At 36.4% G+C, this 23,017-nt stretch overlaps 1 protein-coding gene and 1 long non-coding RNA gene across 11 annotated transcripts in view; one reads left to right on the top strand and one right to left on the bottom strand.

Annotated features, from left to right (window-relative positions):
- Window positions 1-23,017, bottom strand: part of sick (sickie) — a 266,050-nt gene that overhangs the window by 155,378 nt on the left and 87,655 nt on the right. For all 10 annotated transcript variants that reach the window (XM_074086211.1, XM_074086135.1, XM_074086146.1 and 7 more), the window contains exon 2: window positions 17,600-17,782. In XM_074086211.1, coding sequence (XP_073942312.1) covers window positions 17,600-17,782 — 183 coding nt within the window. The remainder of the gene's footprint in view (window positions 1-17,599; window positions 17,783-23,017) is intronic.
- On the top strand, window positions 18,666-19,547 carry LOC141427175 (uncharacterized). Its single transcript, XR_012451308.1, has 3 exons — window positions 18,666-18,749; window positions 18,820-18,858; window positions 19,102-19,547. It is a non-coding gene; the product is annotated as an uncharacterized lncRNA (long non-coding RNA).

The following is a 23,017-nucleotide window of genomic DNA, read 5'->3' on the forward strand; positions in this document are numbered from 1 at the left end:
AAAAGCCATAAGCATTAAAAAAAACAAGAATCGAGCTCGCGAGTTCTGCACACCGTAACACACTTAACTCCATAACGTCGCTTTAAACTGTTTAGATTCTTCTTACAATCCCAAAGTAGGTAGGTAGTTATTTTTGTCGAAGAGTTCAGATATACCTATGCACTTTTTCTACGATTAAATTTCAGTTGTGAACGAAATTTATTCCTAAAGATTTTGTACAAATGCATTAGAGCATTATTTTTTGGTGTAATCGAATGGACCTAGTGCGTAAACTACCAAGTTTATTTATTAGGCATGGTTGCCTAATAGTTCTACGACTACTTACTCCGGGCCGCATTTTCACGGATTCAGATCGTGCAGAGTGCGAAACCGCTGTTACCATCAACAAAAAAAACAAGAATCATGCGAGCAAATTATGCACATCGTAACATTTTTAACGTCGTATCGCCGCCTTAAATTGTTTTGAGTTCTTCTTACAATCCCAAGCAATCCATAAAATACCGTCCGATGAATATTTATCAGTCATGTTTTGAATTGATATTTTGACGGGTCTCTCGGAGTGACGCAAGCAGCTGCCAATACCTATTAACACGGTTCGCGAGATTGACCTTCAAATGGGCAAGTTCAGGAACGCACATGCCTGTCCGACGCCTTTTCATGCAAACTAATTCGCTAACACCAAACACATGTTAAGCTTTGGAACTCTGTAAGCAGTGCACGTTTTGTTTGGCTTAGACTGCTGTATGTAGGATATTGTATGGAATCATAATGATACCTTGCGATTATTAAAATTTATGCTGAACTAGACCGAAATGCTGGGGAACAAGTTACTTGAAATAATAAGTAGGTAACTTGCACGTTTATACTATAGCGCGTGACTAAATTCAAGTAATCTAATCTCAATGAAAGACTTCTTGCACGACGGCTTGATTTCATAATTTTAATAAGTATCCTAAGCTGGAAACACACTGACGGCGAAGGCGGAGCGGTGCGGCGTGGCGCGGAGGCGGTACCGGTTGTAATATTCGAGCTAACATGAGAGAGGGCACACAGAATACCGCGCCACGCTTATTTCCTTCGCGGTATTCTGAGTGCCCTCTCTCATGTTAGCTCGAACATTACAACCGGTACGGCGTCCGCGCCGCGCCGCACCGCCCCGCCACCGATATCTGTGTGTTTCAGTTTCAAGCTTCATTGAATACAAATTGAAGACCATAGCCAACGGAAAGAATTGCAACTCGTAGTACCGACCACTGTACTTGATAATCTTGAGCAATGCAAATGCGATTTGAATGAAGTTATCTAATTCCACATTAAATGAATGATAGACTGAGTTTATTGACTAGATTAGCCGTACTGCGATGATTACAGATAAAAATTAATAGAATTTAAAAAACCTGCCTAGTGTCAGTCGGACTCTCGCACTGAGGGTTTCATACATCAAATAAAATATCTAATAGGAGAAATTAGGGATTATCAAAGATAAAATCAGATTTATCAATATGTTATTATTTGGTAGTAAAATTTATGTACTGAATAATAAACATTTCATAGGTCAATGGGTAGTTAAAAAATTCAGTCAGTTCAATTTTTTTTAATACTTACAATAAATACAACTTTTATCTGTGTGCTTAGTGTATTTTCCCGTTCACAAAATACGTCTCGATCGCGTTCGCGTTAAAATCTCAATTTGTATGGAAACACGGACATCGCCTCTAGCGGAAAGTTTGCCCAAATACTTTTGTGAGTGTAGTTTGCTACGTCAACTATTTCGTCCGCGTATCGTAACGAAAACGGGCGACGACGCCGCACCGTGGACATGTGGCAGCTACGTATTGACGATCGAACGCTCGATTACATCTTCGAATAGTAAACGAATGTTTTGTGAAAACGCCACACTAGAGGCACAGCTCAATGAGTTCTAGACAACGATATCCTATTGACGAGGTAGGTCAACATTATTTTTCGCGTCCTTTAGATGCATGGGAGCCACCTCAAAAAAAATTAAAATATTTTTTAACAATTTTTATGGCTTTTGGTCAACAAGATTTTTTTAAGACTGATGTGCTAACATTTCAGCTGCGAGACCTATGTGACAGACGACAGACAGACGTGAGTTAGCAATAGGGCTCCATTTCGACCATTCAGATACGAAACCCTAATAAGTCTCGCAATAATTGGCGACATCCACTAATTTAATATTACAAATGCGAAAGTTTAGGAATGTGTATTTCTGCGTTTAGTGTTCGTTTGTTATTACTATTATACCTACTCTTTTTAACTTATACGGAGGAATGGAAGTGAATACAATACAATAGGTACAATGATTCTTTATTTTACACCGGAAATAGTAAGCGATACAGATAACAGATACACAGACAGAAAATTACAAGGTAAGCAATACAGTTTAACTCTCGGATGGCTAGATGTCTTGAATAAAAGCTACTTTTTATCCCGATATTTTATCGGATTCAGGATTTACACAAAGACATGTATCATTCCAAAATCTTAACCGATAAGTCTGTTATTTGTTTCAAATGTAGGCTGTGTAGATATTTATCGTAAAGAGGTAAACTGCGTGGCCTATATACGCCAGCATTGTGATTGGTGTGGGCGAAATAAGATTTCTTGCGGACGTGACAATTGTGCCTGAGACGTGACACCACTCGATGTGATCTCACCGCCAGTTTAGAGGAATTGGCCAACATTATCACTGAAAATGACGCTGAAGCGGTTAAATTCCAAACACAAATAAATTAATACATCCTTCCTTAACTTATTATTAAGTCAATGAATATAGGCGTCGAGTGTTACGTTTTGTATACTTAGGTATTTGAGGTCTATTTTTAGCTGAGCCGTGGGACCTGCCTGCTCAGTTCCTCGAATGTGTCTCGAGATAATTTTGTTGTGCCTACGTACTTTGTTGTTACACCATGATTCGAGGAAACATTGACTGTTGGTCACTAATAATAATAATTGCATTCAGCAAAAACAGCACTAACAATGAATTCGTTTTATCCAATCCGTTGAGTAAGTAACAGATCAACTTTAAGGTCTGACTCACGCGGGTCTTGCGGCTAGACTTCTTATTTATTCGAACTGAATACAAGGAAATGTCTAATTATACTACGATTAAAATTAGACGTTTATACTAGCTTACCTAAGTTGCTAAGACTGAAGTAGTAGAACATAATGTTTATCCTAGTAATAATCCGATTAATGTTAAATGTGCCAGTATAATAACACGCCGCAAGTACTTGGATGAAATTAGGAACTTTTTATTTAGATTTTAATACTAGATTACAATTTATGCATGCAAAGCCCAAATATCTTAACCGTTTACGGTTACAAGTACCTAAAAAAAGCAATTGCTCGGGTGTTTTTTAAGCAATGTCAATTTCACTACTTATTGTAATACCTACCCCCACTTGAAATATTGCGTGGGAATTTCGGAATTTCAATTCAACTGGTTATAATGTTACATGCGAGAGAGACCGCGTGTACCTAAATGTTATTACAGTACTATTACCTACTTGTAGTTAACACTTGACAGATGGGCGTGCCTTCAGTCAATTTTCAACTTTGAGGTCATACATAGAAATAAAATAGTTTTTACATAATCTGTAATTGTGGGTAGCGGTATACTAAAAATGGCTTTATTTGTATGACGTCAAAGTTGAAAATTGACTAAAGGCACGCCCATCTGTCAAGTGTTAACTCGAATTAATCAAACTATAACGCATAGGAATTTGTGTTCTCCAGGAATAATATCAATTTAGCTACATGAATTTTACATCATTACTATCGCCGTGAAGTCTCTATTATTGTATTGAAATCCGGATATTTAATAGATAAAATATCAGAAATAAGATTACAAGATTCGAACACTTAAATTTAAATAATTAACGGGTGCCGGTTTTCCAACGGTGACCCGTTGCTCTAGTCGGGCGACAAAAAACGCAAACGGTCGAGACGACACGCGTCCCACTTACCGTCTGGTTTTGGCAATTATTAATATGGAGTTAATTTACAAGCGTCTTCGGGCGAGGCTTGCTGTAGGGAGCATCAGCCTATCTGTATAATGTAAACACTTTATTGTACTACAAAAATGCAGAAACAAACGCAAATTGACCATAGGCAAGTCTGCTGTGCCGTGCCCGGTCTCAGGATAGGATGGACTCATCTTTTCCCGCGGGCGACAAAGGGACTTTATGTGGGTAGAGTGAGTAGCAGAGCTCTCTATTGTCAACTATTAACCACCACCACCACTTTCCCAAAAAAGTCGTCATTAGGCGGTGCTACCAATCCTCAACCCACAACCACGACCAGTCAAGATTTTTTTGGAAAAAAATCCGTTTTGTGTAATGTTGAACAATAAAGCTCTGCCATTAAATCTGCCATTCTACGTCCACGACAGTTCAAGGCGAAGCAGGCGCCGGCGCATCGTTGGAGAGGGGCGAAACACAACGTAAAACAATTATTCGATGTATCATTTTTACAGCTGCACTATGTTAATCATAGTGATTTATCACTAATGCTTAAAACAATATTGTTTTGTTTGTAGTGAAAATAAGGGTTTAATTGACGCTAAAATTTACTTCATTTTATACGTGCGAGACTTTTTAACAATAAAAATACCGACAGAGTCTCTAGATCTAAGAAAAATTAATAAATAAAATAAAAATAATTTGGAAATATGGTGCATTGACGTTTCCCTGTAAAGTAGATAAGAGATAACACAGGTTCTTACTTGTAGTTATTCAAAATGACAAGCGATTTGCGTTACATTGCGAGTCACGAAGCAATGGATTTATAAAAACGAACGGTCGAATACAGCAATGTAACAGAACTCGCGCGGTATATGAAGCTATGTGTAAGTAGGTAAATACTTCTACCAATCTTTCTCTCTATCTACGAACTCTTCCTCGTTTCGCCGCGGTTTGCGGCTCGGGCCCGCAACATGTTTGTCTGATTATATATGAAAACAGTTCGTGTTTTCCTTGATGATAAACTCAAACATAATATTCTTCCCCGTCTGAATTTTTTAAAGAAATACATCGCTTCTTGTGAAAAAAAACCGGGCAAGTGCGAGTCGGACTCGCGCACCGAGGGTTCCAAACACATTTATAGGTTAGTATGTAAGTAAACGGTAATCGTGTCTTGAAGATATTTCTCGCTTTTTCCGAGTGATTTAATACATCCAGTGTATGCAGAGCCCTACTATTAAGCAAAGTGTGCGCAGTGTGGGGTCAGATTACATTGGTAATTGATATTTACAGACAGACATAAAAAATCAAGATTTTCAGACTTTTCTAGTTGGTTGTGTTATAATAGCTACCTTCATACCAAATTTCAAGATTCTGAGTTCACGGGAAGTACCATGTAGGTTTTGATTCCCTTGCGGGTTTCGAAAATTTGCGGAAATTTGCAGCATAAACGGCTGCATCTTTTGATTGCATTGGCTTAGAAGTTTGATTTTTTCACAGGTCCAAGGGACAGTAGACCTCATTATTTGATATAAATTTCAGCTTGATACCCTCACGCGTTCCCGAGGAAAAGTGTCTTGACAGACAGACGGACAAAAAGTGATCTTATAAGGGTTCTGTTTTTCCTTTTGAGGTACGGAACCCTAAAAATTATATCAATTTTGAGAAGCTACATGTATGTATGTGCCTATTGGTAGTTTAATCGTTTGATTATTTAATTTTAAACGTTGTATAAGTTATAAAGCCACAAAGTTTGTAACAACATAGTAAGTATAGTTATTATACTTAGATAACTGATGGGAGCTTTATTAATAAAACCAGTACAAAACAAAATAAAGGTAACTAAAACTACATAAAAAAAACTAAACTTATAAATAGAAATGTTGCCCAAAATCACTGCCAGGTGGTAAGGTGCCCAGAAGGCTGGCAGCATTACCACGCTGTATACATAGCAATGCTTAATCTTTGAGCTAAGAAAAAGCCAGCCCTCAGGCAGGAGTGATTGAAGCCCAATATAAAGTGCGTAGGTGAGGTAGATGACTATAATAGGTCCACTCCTGCTGGCTCGTGCTCGTGCTGTGGCACCGACCGACTTCAGACTAGAAGATAATAATTTTCATGGTTTTTGTAGTCGTTTCAATTCATCATCATCATCATCAGCCGGAAGACGTCCACTGCTGGACAAAGGCAAATGAACGACAACTTGCATCCACCGTTTTCCCGCAAATCTCACGATGTCGTAGGTCCACCTGGACTTTTCTCCCCCAACGGTTATCTGTTCTTCGAGCGATATGCCCATTGCCACTTCAATTTGCATATTTTTCCAGCTATGTCAGTGACTAGTTCTTCGACGAATTTCCGTATTCCGGATTGTATCCCGCAAATAAACTCCAATCATAGCTCTCTCTATAGCTCGTTGCGTGACTCTGAGCCTCTGAGTCGGTTCAATTATTTGTTATAACTTTTTTAAATAAAGTGATTTTTTTCTTTTCAGTCATTTAATCTTAAGCATTTAGGCTAAATACTTTCTTTTCAAGTTGCGTTACCAACTCCACCCTCTACCTACAAGCAGGGATCTCATCACACGTATTCTTGGTCCATATCCGTATTAAATGTGTCTAACACAGTCAAGTTTTTCCAGGCTTTTTAACCAACGTGATAGGTTCTCCATTAACGGAATTCTATAATGATCTTGTATACCTTTATTCTAGCGCTCGCTTTAACATTTCGATGCTTCTGAACATGTTTAAATTATTAAACATACTTGTTTTGTCATAACTGTAAAATACAGTAATTGCCCACTAGAATTAAATCAAAAATTTACAAAGAAAAGTGGTGATAAATCATAACAAATATCGTGCTAATTATAATAATCTAGTCGCTTTTATCATTAAATTATTTGTATTATTGTTTTTCATATTAAAAATTCAAGTGGGCAATTACTGTAACGTGGCCAATTACTGGCGAGGCTACGCGCGAATGAACTCGAATCGGTCAATGTTTCTGATTAAAAAAAAGAAATTCAGCCGATGACAATAAGATGAAACTAGCAGGAAAATTACATCATAAAACCATCAACCATTATTAATTAAGTTTATTTAAAAAACTGGTTTCTTTTAAATCTAAGTACATGTACTTCCCTACCAACCAACTACCTACCCAATCATTAGTTGTGACTAGGTTGTGACAAGTTTTCGCTCAAAATTGTCTAAACACATTAAATAGGTAAACTACCCACTAGCCTGACATGAATTTTCGAAAATAAATACGAAATTAAAACCTACTTAAATAGACGCCCGTTTTAGTCTTATCATTTGAGAGTATGTTATTATTGTAATTGGGTGTGTTCATGAAACCATTCATCACTTGCTTGACCCAAAAAGAACAAGATTCACCAAATTAACGGAATTCTATAACTGATCTTGTAGGTACATATTTATTCATAGCGCTCGCTTTAACATTTTAACGTATGCTTCTGAACATACTTTAATTATTATTAAAACATACCTTGTTTTAGGTCATAATCTGTAAAATAAACCACTAACACTGCACCCACAGTTAACACATCAATTTTTCACTAAATAACAGCACTCGTTAAAAGTTCAAAGCGCAAAATAATAACCGTTACTGTCAAATAACATCGATTTACGGCATCGGTACTGTACGAGCCTCGGTCAGTCGGTCGCGACTCGCGAAGTCGGGAGTTCGAGTCAACGCCGCCGTCACTCGGCGAGGCGAGCGCGCGAATGAACTCGATCGCGAAGTGTCGAAGAAAACATCGAAGCATGTAGCATAATCGCAACACACGGGAGGCAACAGCTGGTTAACCTTTGGCCACATAAATAATCAACTTTACCAAACTAATTAGTCGGTGAAACTTTTACAACGGGTTCGGTTGAGCCTTAAACAGTGTTGAACTTTAACGTTTTATCATCATCATAAAACTTGATGTTGATTAGAGTGACATGCCACTGAAACGACGTAGATGCAACAAGAATCCACTAATTAGACCGAATTTCAGTTTTTGTAGCATCGCATTGACCGCCTCTTTCTACCCTCGTCTTATACCGTGTGATAGAAAGAAGTGTTGAAAACGATTGTGATTCCAAGTGTTAGCCAATAAGGCCTCAGAGGATATATTGTCTAGCGCAATCAGAATCACACAAGAGCTTTCACCATTTCTTTCTATCACAGAATCCCATTGGGTTTGAGTTAGAAAGAGGCGATTTCATGTACCTAGTGTCACTCGCGTCATTAAGACGAATCCAATGACGTATCATTTATCAAAATCGGTTCGGCCGTTGAGTAGTTACGAGAGGACATAGGAATAGACATACATACATACATAATTAAATACATACATACATACGCATCAAACGATTAAGATTAGCCCTGACTAGAGCCGTAGATGTAATCTCTTTATATTTGGACTTCGTTTTTGTTTCCTTTTCGATAAGATATTGGTATGTAATAAAAAAACTAAATTTATGTTTGATCTGGGACATTTTTACTGGCCGCAAATAAGTAAGAGTTTACCTATACAAGGTATAAGGTAAATATTCCAATATAAGTACTATTGAAACTAAAGAGAATTTACGTTCGTTGTTAAACATTTTAGAAACATTTTTTTTAACTACTCAGGTCTACCATCACGTTAAGGTCAAGAATCACAAAAGAACTGTAAATATTCAATGGGTGGTGAAACAGCCCCATAGAAAGGTAAATAGGTTCTATTTCATATAGATGGATAAGGATGGACCTCCACAAATTAATGCCTCAATCAATCAACTATTAAACTTAATATTTGACATAGTCAATACCGCCAACCAACTGAATATTAATATAACAAGTTAATAAAACTTTCGATTCCTAGAACACAGAAGATCGAACGAATCCGCTTATTGCGTAACTAAACACCCTACCATTTGAACTATTTTTAATATTCATACGTAATTCTGGCATAATATAGGTACTTAACAAAAAAAAAACAAGAATACAAAAATAATATCAATAGGAATAAATAAACTCATTAAAACCCTGTTGTTGGCTATAAAATTTAATTCTTACGCATGTAGACCCGTAATAAATCACATGTCTAACACGAGCAAACAATTCATTTATTTGTCAGTTCCCAGTCATGTTGGCTAACGATCTATCACGCGACGTTCGCAAAAAACGGCTTCTACCATTTCTACTGGTGAGTTTTTTTGCTGGATTCCTTAGCGGCGTTGAAAGGGCACACTGGGAGGCCGGTACTTAAGTGCCTTATTAAGTACTAAAAGGGTTTCGCTTGGCTTTACAAATACAACAAAACAAACAAAAAATCTAATTAAGGAATGTTTAAAAGGCATACTAAACAAGATTTTAACTAATTTATAATAGAATAGCATTCTGTGTTTCACATGTGTTACACAGGAAAAGTATTTATTTGTGAACATATATAAGTAATAAATATACCTCTAAACATAACAGCTTTTTCCAGCTATTCCACTCAGAAACGCTTACTCATCCGGTACATATTCACTTATTCAGTATGACGTGATGGATTATGTATGTGTAGTCATTTTATATAGCGTATTGTTGGCTGTTGGCGCCGCGGCGGTAAATTCACTGCCCACTCTAGCAGCTATACGGCCGACTCTATGTCGCATCGCCTGCGAGCTAGATTCTAATAACCTAACTATATTAATTGTAACTCAATATGGCACATCTATAAAAATTCCAAATGTAGCTGAAAATAAAGTATTGAAAATAAAAAAAGTATGGAAAACAAGTCTAGTAGTCTATAACTCAAATCATGGCCATCTCCAAAAATCCCGCTAAATAATGGGTGCTTACTGTTAAACTGGAAGTTACTTAATAGAGTTCTATATGTACTAAATACGAGTAAATACTAGACTTGTTTTCCCTTCTTTGTTTTTATTTAAAGTTTGAGAATTAAGTAAAGTCTTAAAATATTATATAACCTATGTCACCCCGTTAGTTTTAATAAATTTAATGATAACTTACATGCTGTAAACTGTCCAGCAGTTAAGGCTACAGAGAGGACCAAATAAATAAACATACATACATACATACGCTCGAAAAATATATCCCTTCTCCGGACATCGTGTAAAAATATCATTTTACGCACGCACGGTAGCCTGTGGTACTCGTATACTCCCTAGAGAAGACGGTACCTACCATTATAAGTATTGCAGCCGTCTTTTAATTAAAATCCAGTGCTTGGGTCCACATACATAAAATATTAGATAGTTAAGCTATTAACTTATATGAATGTGTGGAAATGAGTATGTTTAGATGACGACGTAATCTGGGTTTTCCAAGCCCGATAAATGTTAAACGACTGGATGGCCGTGTGATTAGAGAACTTGACTACAAACCTTGAGGTCCCGGGTTCGATCCCCGGGCGGGGCAGATATTTGCATGAAATATGTTTGGTCTTGAGTCTTGGGCATTTAAAATTTAAAATAAATTTACGAGTATGATCTATATGATATCATTGTGTGTGAATCCGTTCCCTACTCGTAGTACCCATAGCACAAGCTTTGCTTACGTGATATTAATCTTATTCCTTTAAACGAAGAGAACTGTCGTAAATTTATTTAGTTAGAAAATTCCGGAATGCTCTAACGATAACGATGAATTTAATTATACATGTGAGGATTTTCAGGAGAAAACGATCGACCTAGCTTGATCTTGTCTCGGAGAAAATGCGTGTTTTAGAGTAGTTTTTCGCAAACATTTTGTGTTCAAGGTACCTTACATTACATCTAGGAAAACGAAAATTTTTGGAGGTACAACATAAATAAAAAATCAGTTTTCAGGTAATATTATGTGTTAGTATTTTTCCGTCTATTTAGCTGTATGACATAAATTTATTTTTCCGAGGCCCGCCAACGAATGACTACGCCACGGTACACTGTGTGCCGCGGCACACATTTTGCGGACCACTGCTTTAGAGTATAACCCAAGCTTAACTTGGTCACCTAGCTATTTTATTTATTTATTTATCGTTTTAAGAAAACGCGTGATCCGGGCGTAAGCCTCGCTCGCAACAGTTCTCGCCAGCTTCGAAAGCTGACCCATTTCTATCAGCACTTGCTCAAACAATGGTTTGACTTATGATCCAAACGTACGCAAACGACCTATGCGGAATGTGGTTTTCAAATAAAATTTCAATTTATTTATACTCGTGTGTAACACTCCATTACAATGTTATCGCTCATTTTTTGCTGGTTCACTGTTTTATTACCAATTGTATGCTATTATTAAAAAAAAGCTTGGGCAGAAAAAAATAATGGCCACTCTAAAAAAATTGTTGTTTAAACTATGTGACTGCATAATAAAAATGTCTGTCTAAACATAAAGCATCGCGCGACTTTACAGGATCGAATTCATTAGAGCGGAGCGACAGTCGAATACACTATAATAGTAATAGCATTTAATGGAAACTTAGTTCAAATGGGGATGGTTTCTACTACCAGCTTTACGTAATTAAAAGTGTAAGCTAAGTATAAATTTTCTATCAATTTTTAAATATGTAATATAACAGCTAGCTTTCACGTTAAAATTAATCGTTCGTTTGTTTTATTACGTCCGAACCATCGAAATTAGACAAATTGACAGTTCAAAAATACCATCAGTAATAAGAATGAGATAAGAGTAACGATTATCTCCTAATCGAAATAAGAATGATACCTAGCTGTACAGTTGCCATCAGATATTTCGGAGCGGCCAAGGTGGTCAAAAATATCGGCACATCCACTCTATTATATTAAGGTGTTAGAGTTCATGTATCAATATTTGTAACCACCTTGGTCGCTCCGAAATATGTGATGGCGACTGAACTATTAATTAAAGTTTTTTTTTATTCGACTGGATGGCAAACGAGCAATTGGGTCTCCTGATGGTAAGAGATCACCACCGCCCATAAACACCAGGGGTATTTCAGATGCGTTGCCAACCTAGAGGTCTAAGATGGGATGCCTCAAGTGCCAGTAATTTCACCGGCTGTCTTATTCTCCACGCCGAAACACAACAGTGCAAGCACTGCTGCTTCACAGGAGGGGTTTCAATAAACATTTTTTGTCAAATAAGAAAACTCACGCACGTTTTCAATTTAAACCATGAACACAAAGGCTCAGTTTAATCCGAGAAATCAATTTCGCGTATATTTTCCGCATTAGCTTAGCGCATTTCAGCACAGTATCGTATTACACGAACGCTACACCTCCATTCGGCGGGCGGTTAGGGCATGTTTAACAATATGTCAGCTTATCGTAGGGCAGGGTTTACGACTTATTCTTGCTGCGGCTTTGCTCGCCGTTTAACGTGCTTCGGTTATGGGAGCGGTTTTGAAATCAACGGTTTCCAAGGAATTAGCGAAAGCCTTTTATGCGCTACTAGCTTTTAGTTGTGGTTTCGGTTTTTATTGCTGAAATTTTATGGGTTTAAAGGGTGGTTTACGTTTATATGATTCGATTCGACAAGTAAACGTGATTAGATTTGTCGCATTGCGTGGTTTGTAGCGCCTAATGAGTCTAGGCATAAAGAGTGAAAGTGAGTGAGTGAATATTCACTTCTGATGAATAAAACTTTACAGAAATTCTAGGATGCGTTGTGCAATAGTAAACACTGCTAGTTTAATATATTATTTCACAAACATTATACTGTCTGTTATCAGCTTTTTAAGGGAGGGTAAAGTAACGTATTTCTGTAGCTTAACCATGACATTGATTTAATTAATAAACTTAAATTCAGACTTTGCTAACTTTCTAACAAAGTTATATATGATTGCCAGCAATGTACACCAAAGTAAATTGACAAGTGCATAATCAAAGTATCTGTCGGCTGTAATTTACTTAATTTATTGAAATCAGGCATTACTTTACACTTACTGTACTTAAATTGAAATGTTGTACTACCTATCTATGAGTGCACGTAAGCTAAGTTTAGACTACGACACTACACGGTACACTCAGTGTATACACGATGTGGCTCTAACGGACAGAGACACTTCGTGTATATTTTGGAGTGTATCGTGTAAGTAAAGTGTCATAGTCTGTTTTACCATTAAAGAGCTCCGATAACGATGCTATAATCAAACAGGTGTCGTTAGCCAAAAAAGCTTATGTTGATTTAGTTTTTAGCTACGAAAACTTCTTTTGAGACTCGTTCGGGCAGGATTTTAGTTTTATTATTAAGTAGTTAAATACAGGTTGAAACTTTACGAAGCAATAAGTACGCCTTATTTTAAGCTATTACACATTACACCGGTGACAAGTTGCTGACACTGGACTCAAATGCCGGCAATAAACTAAGTTATCTTGATCGTAAGTAGACACATGTAAATGTTTACGAATGTAATGTACTTAAATTCTTGTTGTGATTAGCTTAAAGGCGATTTGATAGGTATCGAATGTGCGACGGATGTGGTTAGGCCGGGTGCTAGCCACTGGCGTATTGGGTTACTTTACATTTACTACGAGTGAAGTACTATTGTTGACCATGGTCGATGGTTGTGAACTTTACAATCATCAAACATACTAACACTATTTAGAATCTAAAGACGTTTGTAGTAAGTTCCTATGTTAATACTTAGGAACGTCAAAACGGCCTTAATACATCGACTGTAAAAAAGCAACAGTACGTAATTTTCAAATAGTGTTAGCGCACTTTATCTTTACACATAAAATAATTTTACAATTAACGTTTAGTTACCTGAGCAAAAGAGACTAGACTGCATTTTTTTTACTTCCCGCCCGCATACATGTGCATTTATATTTATTCAAATGTTTTGCTCTATTTGTCGATTCTTGTTTTTTTGATTGCTCTTCTCTACCACTCAAAGGTTGACTGGCAGATATCCCTTCAGGGATAGGTCCGCCTTTGTCCCTAACACTTTTTTGTAACCTTTTTGTTTCCTTTTTTTTAAAGAGTATAAACAAACAAAGTGTTATTGAATATCTACTAGGTAAAACTAATATCTCTACACGTAAAGAATCTGGTGTTCTATATTATCCCATTTATTATAAATGCGAACTGAGAGCCCAGTTCAATATTATGATACATATATGCCTTGATTGTTGACGTTAACGACAAAAGAAGTAAGATCTAAATGAGTACCAAGTGCCAAGGTGCCAAGTTCATTTCTTCTTATAACTTAGGATAATATGCACCAATATAACTCGTATATTAAAACTAGCCAAGTCCAACCTTAGGCTTGAATATATTGTCCTAAGTTATAAGAAGAAATTAACTTGGCACCTTGGCACTTGGCACTCATTTAGATCTCACTTCTTTTGTCGTTAAAGTCAACAATCAAGGCATATAATATCATAAAATTGAACTTGACTCTTATTTCTCTTTTATGTTTTGATGGGATATCATTACTTAATGTACAGAAATAATTTAATTTAAAAATTATAATAAAATGATAAAAAGTTACTAGTTTCTAATTTATAATACAAAGGATTGTACCCAACTACCTATCTGGATGCCAAATTTGAACTTTCTAGGTCATCTGGAACTGGGTTAGAATTTTGATCTATAGCAGGTGCATGAGTCAGTGAAAAAAAATGACGAATTTTGGATGTTAATATATAAATAACCGTTTGAGGTGTGTTTATGAAATTTGAAGTACATATGTATCTCACAAGTCTCAAGAAATGAGCCAAATTTGACATATATCATCAGTATATATCATGGGACACTTGACACCAATTACCTAGTCCCAAACTAAACAAAGCTTGTACTATGAATACTAGGCAACGGATAAACATACTTATATAGATAAATACATACTTAAATACATATAAAACATCCAAGACCCGAGAACAAACATTCGTATCATTCGTACAAATATCTGCCCCGGCCGGGAATCGAACCAGGGACCTCAAGCTTCGTAGTCAGGTTCTCTAACCACTTGGCCATCCGTTCGTCGAATATTATAATATTACATATTTATGAGAAACAGTTTTTGAGTTATGAGTGGCTCCAAATGGTTCGGGTAAAATTACACACGGTGCTGCTCGCCAGTTCTGTTAGCTTGAACTTGGCTTGACACGCTACCGCGTGTCTAGATACTGGTGTCTTGTTTTAGTGTTATAGGTACTCGTATTATAACAGTATAACTTATTATCATATAAAACGTTTACTCTAGAGCTGTTTTTCTTCATATAAGCATGTTTAATACTTTTCGTTGAAACTATTATCGTTGAATCTATTTCACCTTTCGCGCTACAATTCAACGCTTTCTTGATTAAACTTTAACACTCTTGTTATAATACAATAAGATAGATGCTCACGCGCACTGGTTCGAAACTAAGCGCGTTGCACACTGCCTGCAGGATTCGGGTTTGTGGGTTACCTATCGCATTTAACCACTACCCACCATGTATGGAGCGTGTGTGTACCTGCCCGAATGATTTGTAAGCCGATAGCTATTTCGGGCGAAAGAAATATTCCTGGGCCGCTTTCATTTTTGCCCCTGTTCAATAATAAACAATGCACCGGATATTTGAAAGTGTTCTGTTTTGACGGCTAAGAGATTTATAGTATTGCCTAAGCGGTATCTTTATTTATATGATTTTCATTAATTTAATGAGTGTTTAAATATCTATAAACAGTTTTCGATGCGTGGAAGATGAATATGCCTGCACTCGTACTAAGTTGTGATTGAATTTATTCTATCTAAGGCTGTGCATCGACCAGAGGTGTGCGAGAGAAACGGAGCTGTGTGCGAAGAAAAAACCGGCCAAATAGGAGTTGGATTCGCGCGCCGTGGTGGGTTCCGTACAAATTTGTAATTATTTAAATAATTATGAATATCCAGTACCTATTAATTAGCAGAGCCTCTCTCCTAAGTAAAATGTATGCAGCGTGGAGTCATTTTCAGACAGACATAAAAAATAAAATTAATCCTTAATTAGGTAAGACTTCTTATAAGTTGTGCTATAAAAGCTACCTTCATACCAAATTTGAAGTTTCCAGGACAACCTGAAGTACTCTATATTTTTATTACGACAGTTGGCATAGGAACACCTTTTTTAATCCCCGACGCAAGAGGGGTGTTATAAGTTGGACCGCTATGTGTGTCTGTCTATGGCACCGTAGCTCTTAAATGTTTGGATCGATTTGAATGCGGTTTTTTATTTGAAATCAGGTTTTCTAGCGATGGTTCTTCGACAATGTTTCATCAAAATCGATATGGCCGATTTTGAAATATTGAATTTTGAAGTGACAAAGTCGGGGGTTTTCCAACTTTTTGATGGTTAGGTTATATTCTTATGACTAGTAAGACACGCCCTTAAACTGTGATATACTTAGTACGACCTAGTACGACATAGTTATAAGACAGTTATTAAAGTAATTTACTACGGGGTATTTTGTCTCTTGTTCCGAGTAATGTATTAACGAGCGCTTGCTAGGATCTGGCAACCTTGTAACCATTCATTTATGATGACAGTGAAATTACGCTATTATATTCAGTAAACTCATGATATTTTTTCCTACTCGCGTAGTACAATTTGCTACTAACGATATCGCTACCGGAAATCCAATGAGGTGTGCATTGTGTGATCGCAACGTTGATATTAGGTACATTATGAAACGTTTTACAATGTTATTTTTCCTATTGCAAGTGGCGAGAGTTAAAATATATATACGAGTATACATATAAAAAAGTTCACGGATATATTATCTAATGGCCAACAGCCATTCTATTTTATTTACCTACTTAATTATTGTAAAATCGACTTTAAAGATTAATTAAAATATGCTTCCATAAACAATACAAACAAACAAACAATTTTGTTTTGATTCTTTTACATAAATACATGCAATTATTATTAAATAATGAATACTTACATAACGGACAATAAATAAATGATTCGATTTTAAAGGTACCTAACAAATTACTGCTCACTTCCATTGCCGCCTGTTTTATTTCTGGCGGCGTCAACATTGCTGCACATTTTCTGCATCACAAAAAGTCACACATTCTCCCAAATAAAAAGTTGTTTATATAGTAATAAATAAAATTTATAATTTCACTTCGAAGTCGCTTAAGATAGAAAGCGTCGATAAGGATAAAGAAGGATCCGAACAATGCCTTTGGCTTCGAAATCAATGACATCAACTAACGCGAGAAACACTGTTCAGTTTCACCGCACTAGACAGGGCTATAATTTTACACTGATCAATGTAGGTACTTAAGTACAATGTAAGTTCGTTTATTGGCAGGAGCTATGCGTTAGCCGGATAGCCACACCACAAAAGATAATGTTGCTTTTTACCAGACTAAGTTACAAGACAGTTACTGACTAAGTATTAGTAAAAGTACACCACATTACATTTATCAAAATTTTGGCATGCTTTCCTCTAATTAGGGTTTTTTATTTTCATAGCTCAGCTCAGAACTGGTGAAAACAGGTAGTTTTGATCTCAGTCACCATTTTATCTAGTTTTATTTAGTTATAATCTTGTCACACATCTTTTTTTACCGAATACGGTGACAAACGAGCAAGTTACCTATTATTAGTGTCTGCCAGCATCCTTTGAAGAATGTTTTACCAGCCTAAAGTATTTAAGAGATCAAAAACTTGTCTTACCATTTGTTGAGGATTCCGTGGCTTGCGGTGCGCTCTAGGCACCTTCAAGCCCGTGACGCCTTCTAGTACGTCTGCCAACAGCAGGCCGTCGGCGCAGTCCCGCGCCAGGCCACCGCCGGATGCGCCCGCGCGCCGCCGCGACCGCGCCCGCTCCAGGTAGTGGTTCGCCCAGTCTGTGTAGATCTGTGTACAGGAAAGAGAGGTCCACATGAGCAGGTCAATGATAATGGGCAATAGGAGGGAGTATACACAATTTTTTTCGCTGTTCAAATTAAGACCGGTCATGTTTCCATTAAAAGTCAAAATACTACGTAAACCCGCATATTAAACAGATGTTGCGGCATACGTGGCTGCAAGCAGTCTGCGAAGGTATTAATATAAATTATGTAACAAAATTTATCCAAATTCGGATTGTTTAAATTAAGCATTCAATACCACACCATCTGATAAAGGACATCACATACAACCTTCACGCAGATCTTGCAAAGATAGCGGGTTTATATGGTGATGCGGCTGTCACGTTGTTTGTGGCGCCGTCTCGCTGAGTGTCAGTATAATTTTGAATTGAGGCTGATTTAAAGAAAGATCTTGTTAATTGCCACGAACTCTAGGTAAGCTAAAAATAAACATTATGTACGAGTACAAGAGTAATATAGCTCGTTCTGATTTAAGACTGTGCCCGTCTTGTAATTTTCCTAGTGTTTCCTTATTTTCATGTTTTAACAAATGATAATCTAATATTGGCGAAGATAAGCGTTGTAAATATCCGTAAAATAATGTACACATTAACATGACAACTAATCACCAGCTGTACAGGAGCCCTAACATCTCTCGCAAGCTTGAAAAGAAAACTTTCATGAATCACCGTCATTACTTACTGCTGGGAACCGATTCGTGAAGATAACCTTTGATGGCTGTCCAACGCGAAATTACCACTAAAAGTTTAACGATGCCTTTTGCACATCGATAAAGATTCGCAAGAATTACCGCGACATGAGTGATAACTGACCGAGATCGCAAAGAGTGATGCACTCTTATTTCAATGTCATGCAGTTTCCAGGGACCCGTGAGTCACACGAGGGAACTGTAAACATTCTTCCCTGTGAGTCTTAATCATTGTACAATAAGGACAGGGATGTGCGTAAGTTAGGTACGCTTTGGTATGACACATAAGTATTTAATAATTTTAATTGTTTATTCAGCCAAATGACTTATTCCAGGGACGAGTATTTTCATAAGTGGGAAGAGGAGAATAATAAGTTAGTTTAGAGCTCCATATTTTGCACCTAATGCCTTTGCGCTTTACCTTTTAGCACCGTTTTTAAATAAAGAGACACAGAGTTAAGTATAACGAGTTTTATTTACGCAGTAATTCACAAAGAAAGACGTTGATGCCTCTCATGTAGAAATAAATAAATAAAATTCACATCGCTCATATCGCTTAAGAGCGTTAAACGCATTGAATTCTTAAAAGGATTAAGTCATATTGGAGTAATTTGCAGGAGAATGGGGACAAGTGGAGAGCAGCGAGACGCGACTCGGCGACGCCGACGCCGCGGCCGGCTTGGAGGAGCGATACAGAACTGATACACTCGTCTCACACTAATGGATTGTGAACACCACTCCGATGGCCGCTAATGAGTTTTCGGTTACTCCTTATTATAATATACAGACAAACATGTGTATGAGGGTATTATGAAATTAAGCTGTTTTAATGACGTGATGTAACATGTTTCGCATATAATAGGGTTTTTAATTGCCAGCATCTTCTTTAGGATTCTTTGCTATGCGCGTAGGATAATCTGTATCTCACGTCTGTTCGTTTGTGCTGAATTTCAAAGGTTCACTGCTTTAGTTTTAACTGTAATGTACTGTCGAGCAAAAAAGAATATTTTTTATTTCTTCATATTTTTGTTTTGTGTGGCAAATAAATGACCTGTTATTTTTTTATTGTTGTTTCAAATAGGACTCAAAAATATTCAAAAGAACAGAGTATCTATATTTAATATTATGTGTACACAGCGCTTAATACCTACCTGCTCGCAAATAGTATACACATAAATCAATATTCATTATTTTGAATCGATTGAGCCCTCGTTCTTCATGTCCGACCGGCTCGCGTTGGGCTGAACAGAGTATAAAAACTTTAAATTATTTCAATGCGTCATTCTGGCTAGACGTCCATACATCTGTATAGCGCTTTTATGACAATCGGAACTTTTGGAAAGCCCGACTCATCTCCCGATATTTACGATTGCTCATTGCGATTCTATGAAACTGAATTGAAGTTATTGAAAGAGTACACTGACGTTGACTCACCAATACGCGCAGCCAACGTCTTAACGATAAGAAAAGCGCTATTTTTAGCGAGCTCGATCATGAAATTATTTTTTGGTACATTTTGCAAACACAGTAAAGGCTGCCAACTACTGTCAAGAAGGTCATTTATTGAGAAATGGTTCCAGATCGATTGGGATTTAAAATTTCCGGTGAAAAGAATTGTGATTGTCAACGGCAAAGAAACATCATCAGAAACATTGCAGAAATTCAACATCTGGCACTATTAACACTGGCCTTTAAAAAAACAAAGTACATCTTTGAAAAAAAAATTGTAGATATTTTTAAGTTTATTCTATTTCTGCTGATCATTACAATAAATCTATATTCAAAGATCTTATCGTTGCAATCGAACACGTTAATAGAATAATCATGACATGATATATCGGGACAAGATTTCTTTACACCATAGGAGATAAAGTTAGTTGCTCCGTCTCAATAGTCCTTTATCGAACTATCACACGGGTGTTTATTCAAATAGACCTCGAATAGCTTTCGACTGTCATAAATCTAGCCAATGAACGGACGTATTTTATCGCTACATCTCGCTCATGTAAAATTTGTCGGGTTGCTACTGGGGCACACTTCATTTACATAGGCTTGAAAAGAACATACAAGCGTATTCTATTTAGTCCTCGATATAAAGGTACTATCGCTTTTCGAGCAAAACTAAAACATTCTTCCTCTAATCAACTTCGTAGCACATATTAGAGTCCGCGGACAAAAACTTTGCTTTAAAATACTTAATGATTCTAGCGAGTTACTCATTCTTATAATATTACAAAATATTTATTTGTGAAACAAGAGAGCAAAGTTGTTTTTTGTTGCGAGTGTTGATTTTGAATCCCGAGCAAGCGAAGGAATCTATAATTGAATCACAAGCGTCAGCGAGTGATTCTAGGTTAGAATCCTGAGAACAGCAAGGGATTCAAACACACGAGATGCAAAAAAACTTTGGTCTCGTGTGACACATACAATTTTTCACCATAGCAGCGAGAATATAATTTAAATGTAACATAAGAATCAAAAACCACATAAACCTACTGTTTACAAAACAAACACAATTTTTTTAATAAAATTCGATTATTAAGAAACAAATATATAACAATCACATTTAAAACCGTTACTCAAAAATTATATGAACAGTCGCAATTACATCTTTGAAAAATCACCAGAAAGTTAAGAATGCCAAGCATTGTTGAAAAGCGGTAAATAAAGAGGTTTTGAATTCGGAACGAAAAAGTGTCCAGTAGGTACAAATACAAATCTCATACACATAATATGCATTGTAATTTGAAATTAGAACTTCTTGTAAGATATGTCATACTTATTTTTTAATACTGTAAAAGCCTAATCTTTGGGTCATTAAAAAGGTTCAACAATAAACGTATTATTTATTACAAATGTTATTAAAGCTTTAAATATGATTTTTTAAGATTTCTATTACATATATAAATAGATTTGTTACAAATTCATTCAATTTGACAAATATTTATTACAACAACTGGCAGTTTACGGAATTCTTTTATAAAAAAAAAAAACAAGAGAAGCTGCTTTCGTGCAACAAGGTTGCATACTTTATTAAAAGAGCGGGAATATTTACATTTTGGAAATATTTCGTTGGCATGTAATTTATAAGGTATCGATATTATTATACATATTTTTAATACCATAAATTAAATTTAAGATTGTAGTCAACACATTTGATCCTACCCCTCGCTTTTTTAAGGTTCCGGAGCCAAAATGGCAAAAACGGAACCCTTATAGTTTCGCCATGTCTGTCTGTCTGTCTGTCTGTCCGTCCGCAGCTTTGCTCAGGGACTATCAATGCTAGAAAGCTGTAATTTTGCACAGATGTATATGTAAACTATGCCGACAAAATAATGCAATAAAAAATTTAAAATAATTTTTTTTAGGGTACCTCCTATAGATGTAAAGTGAGGGTGATATTTTTTTCTCATCCAACCCTATAGTGTGGTAAAACCATTAGGGGTTTGCTAAGACGATTTTTCGATTCAGTGATTTGTTTGCGAAATATTCAACTTTAAAGTGCAAATTTTCATTAAAATCGAGCGTCCCCCCTCTAAATTCTAAACCGGTGGGTAGAAAAATTTGAAAAAATTGAGGATGGTAGTAAGTATATCAAACTTTCAAGGAAAACATAACGGCTAAGTTTGCTTGAGAATTATTAGTAGTTTGTGAGTAAATAGCAGCCTAAGCTATAAAATATACCTAAATTTGGAAGATTCCGTATAAATACGAAATCTTTAGAAAAATATTACTTAATTTTTTCGTAATGGCTGCGGAACCCTATTTTGGGCGTGTCCAACACGCTCTTGGCCGGTTTTTTTGTGTTGAAGTAAAAGTGAGTTGTGTTGAGAAGTGTTTCGTGTGGAAGTGAAGTTCAAATATTAAAAAATTCAGTGAGTAGACCCAAAACTGTCTTCAGCATTTAAAAAAATAAATGAAAAAGTTTCTTTATCTCACGGAGTGAGCAAAATATTTTGCTCACTGATTTCTCATAGCAAAACCTGCCTGTTTAAGGTACGAAAATAAAACCGGTACGCGCCAACAAACGCATATAATAGGAGCAAATAAAGCCGACTATGGGCAATCAGGAGAAAAAATCCGTGTAGTTTTGAAAATTGGTACAGTTATACCTTGCACTATCCAGATGAACATACTTATAGTCCTCAAGGGTCGGGGGTGTGCTAAGGGTGCAAAGGGGGGGGGGGTTGTAGGTACCTACTCTGTTTTAGATTTTTGCTCATATCTCGAACATTTGTACGAATAGCATTATGATTACTTCGGACAAAAGTTTCTGCGTAAAATTTCCTACAAATTTGGTCATGTTCAATTTTGTTCTACGATCAATACATTAGAGGAGATACAGGGTGTTAAGTTAACAAGGAGATAAAAATACACAATTTAAGAAATTAGTAACGAAGTAGGTTTTAAAATTATTATTAAAAATAGAAAAGCAAATTATTTCATCTTTATTATGTTACTCATCGTTTTCTACATCGACATTACCATCTTCTCCTTCTATGACATCTACAGGTACACCGTTTGTACATGATC

The sequence above is a fragment of the Choristoneura fumiferana genome, chromosome Z, assembly GCF_025370935.1.
Source record: "Choristoneura fumiferana chromosome Z, NRCan_CFum_1, whole genome shotgun sequence".
In the NCBI taxonomy this organism is placed as follows: Eukaryota; Metazoa; Arthropoda; class Insecta; order Lepidoptera; family Tortricidae; genus Choristoneura; species Choristoneura fumiferana.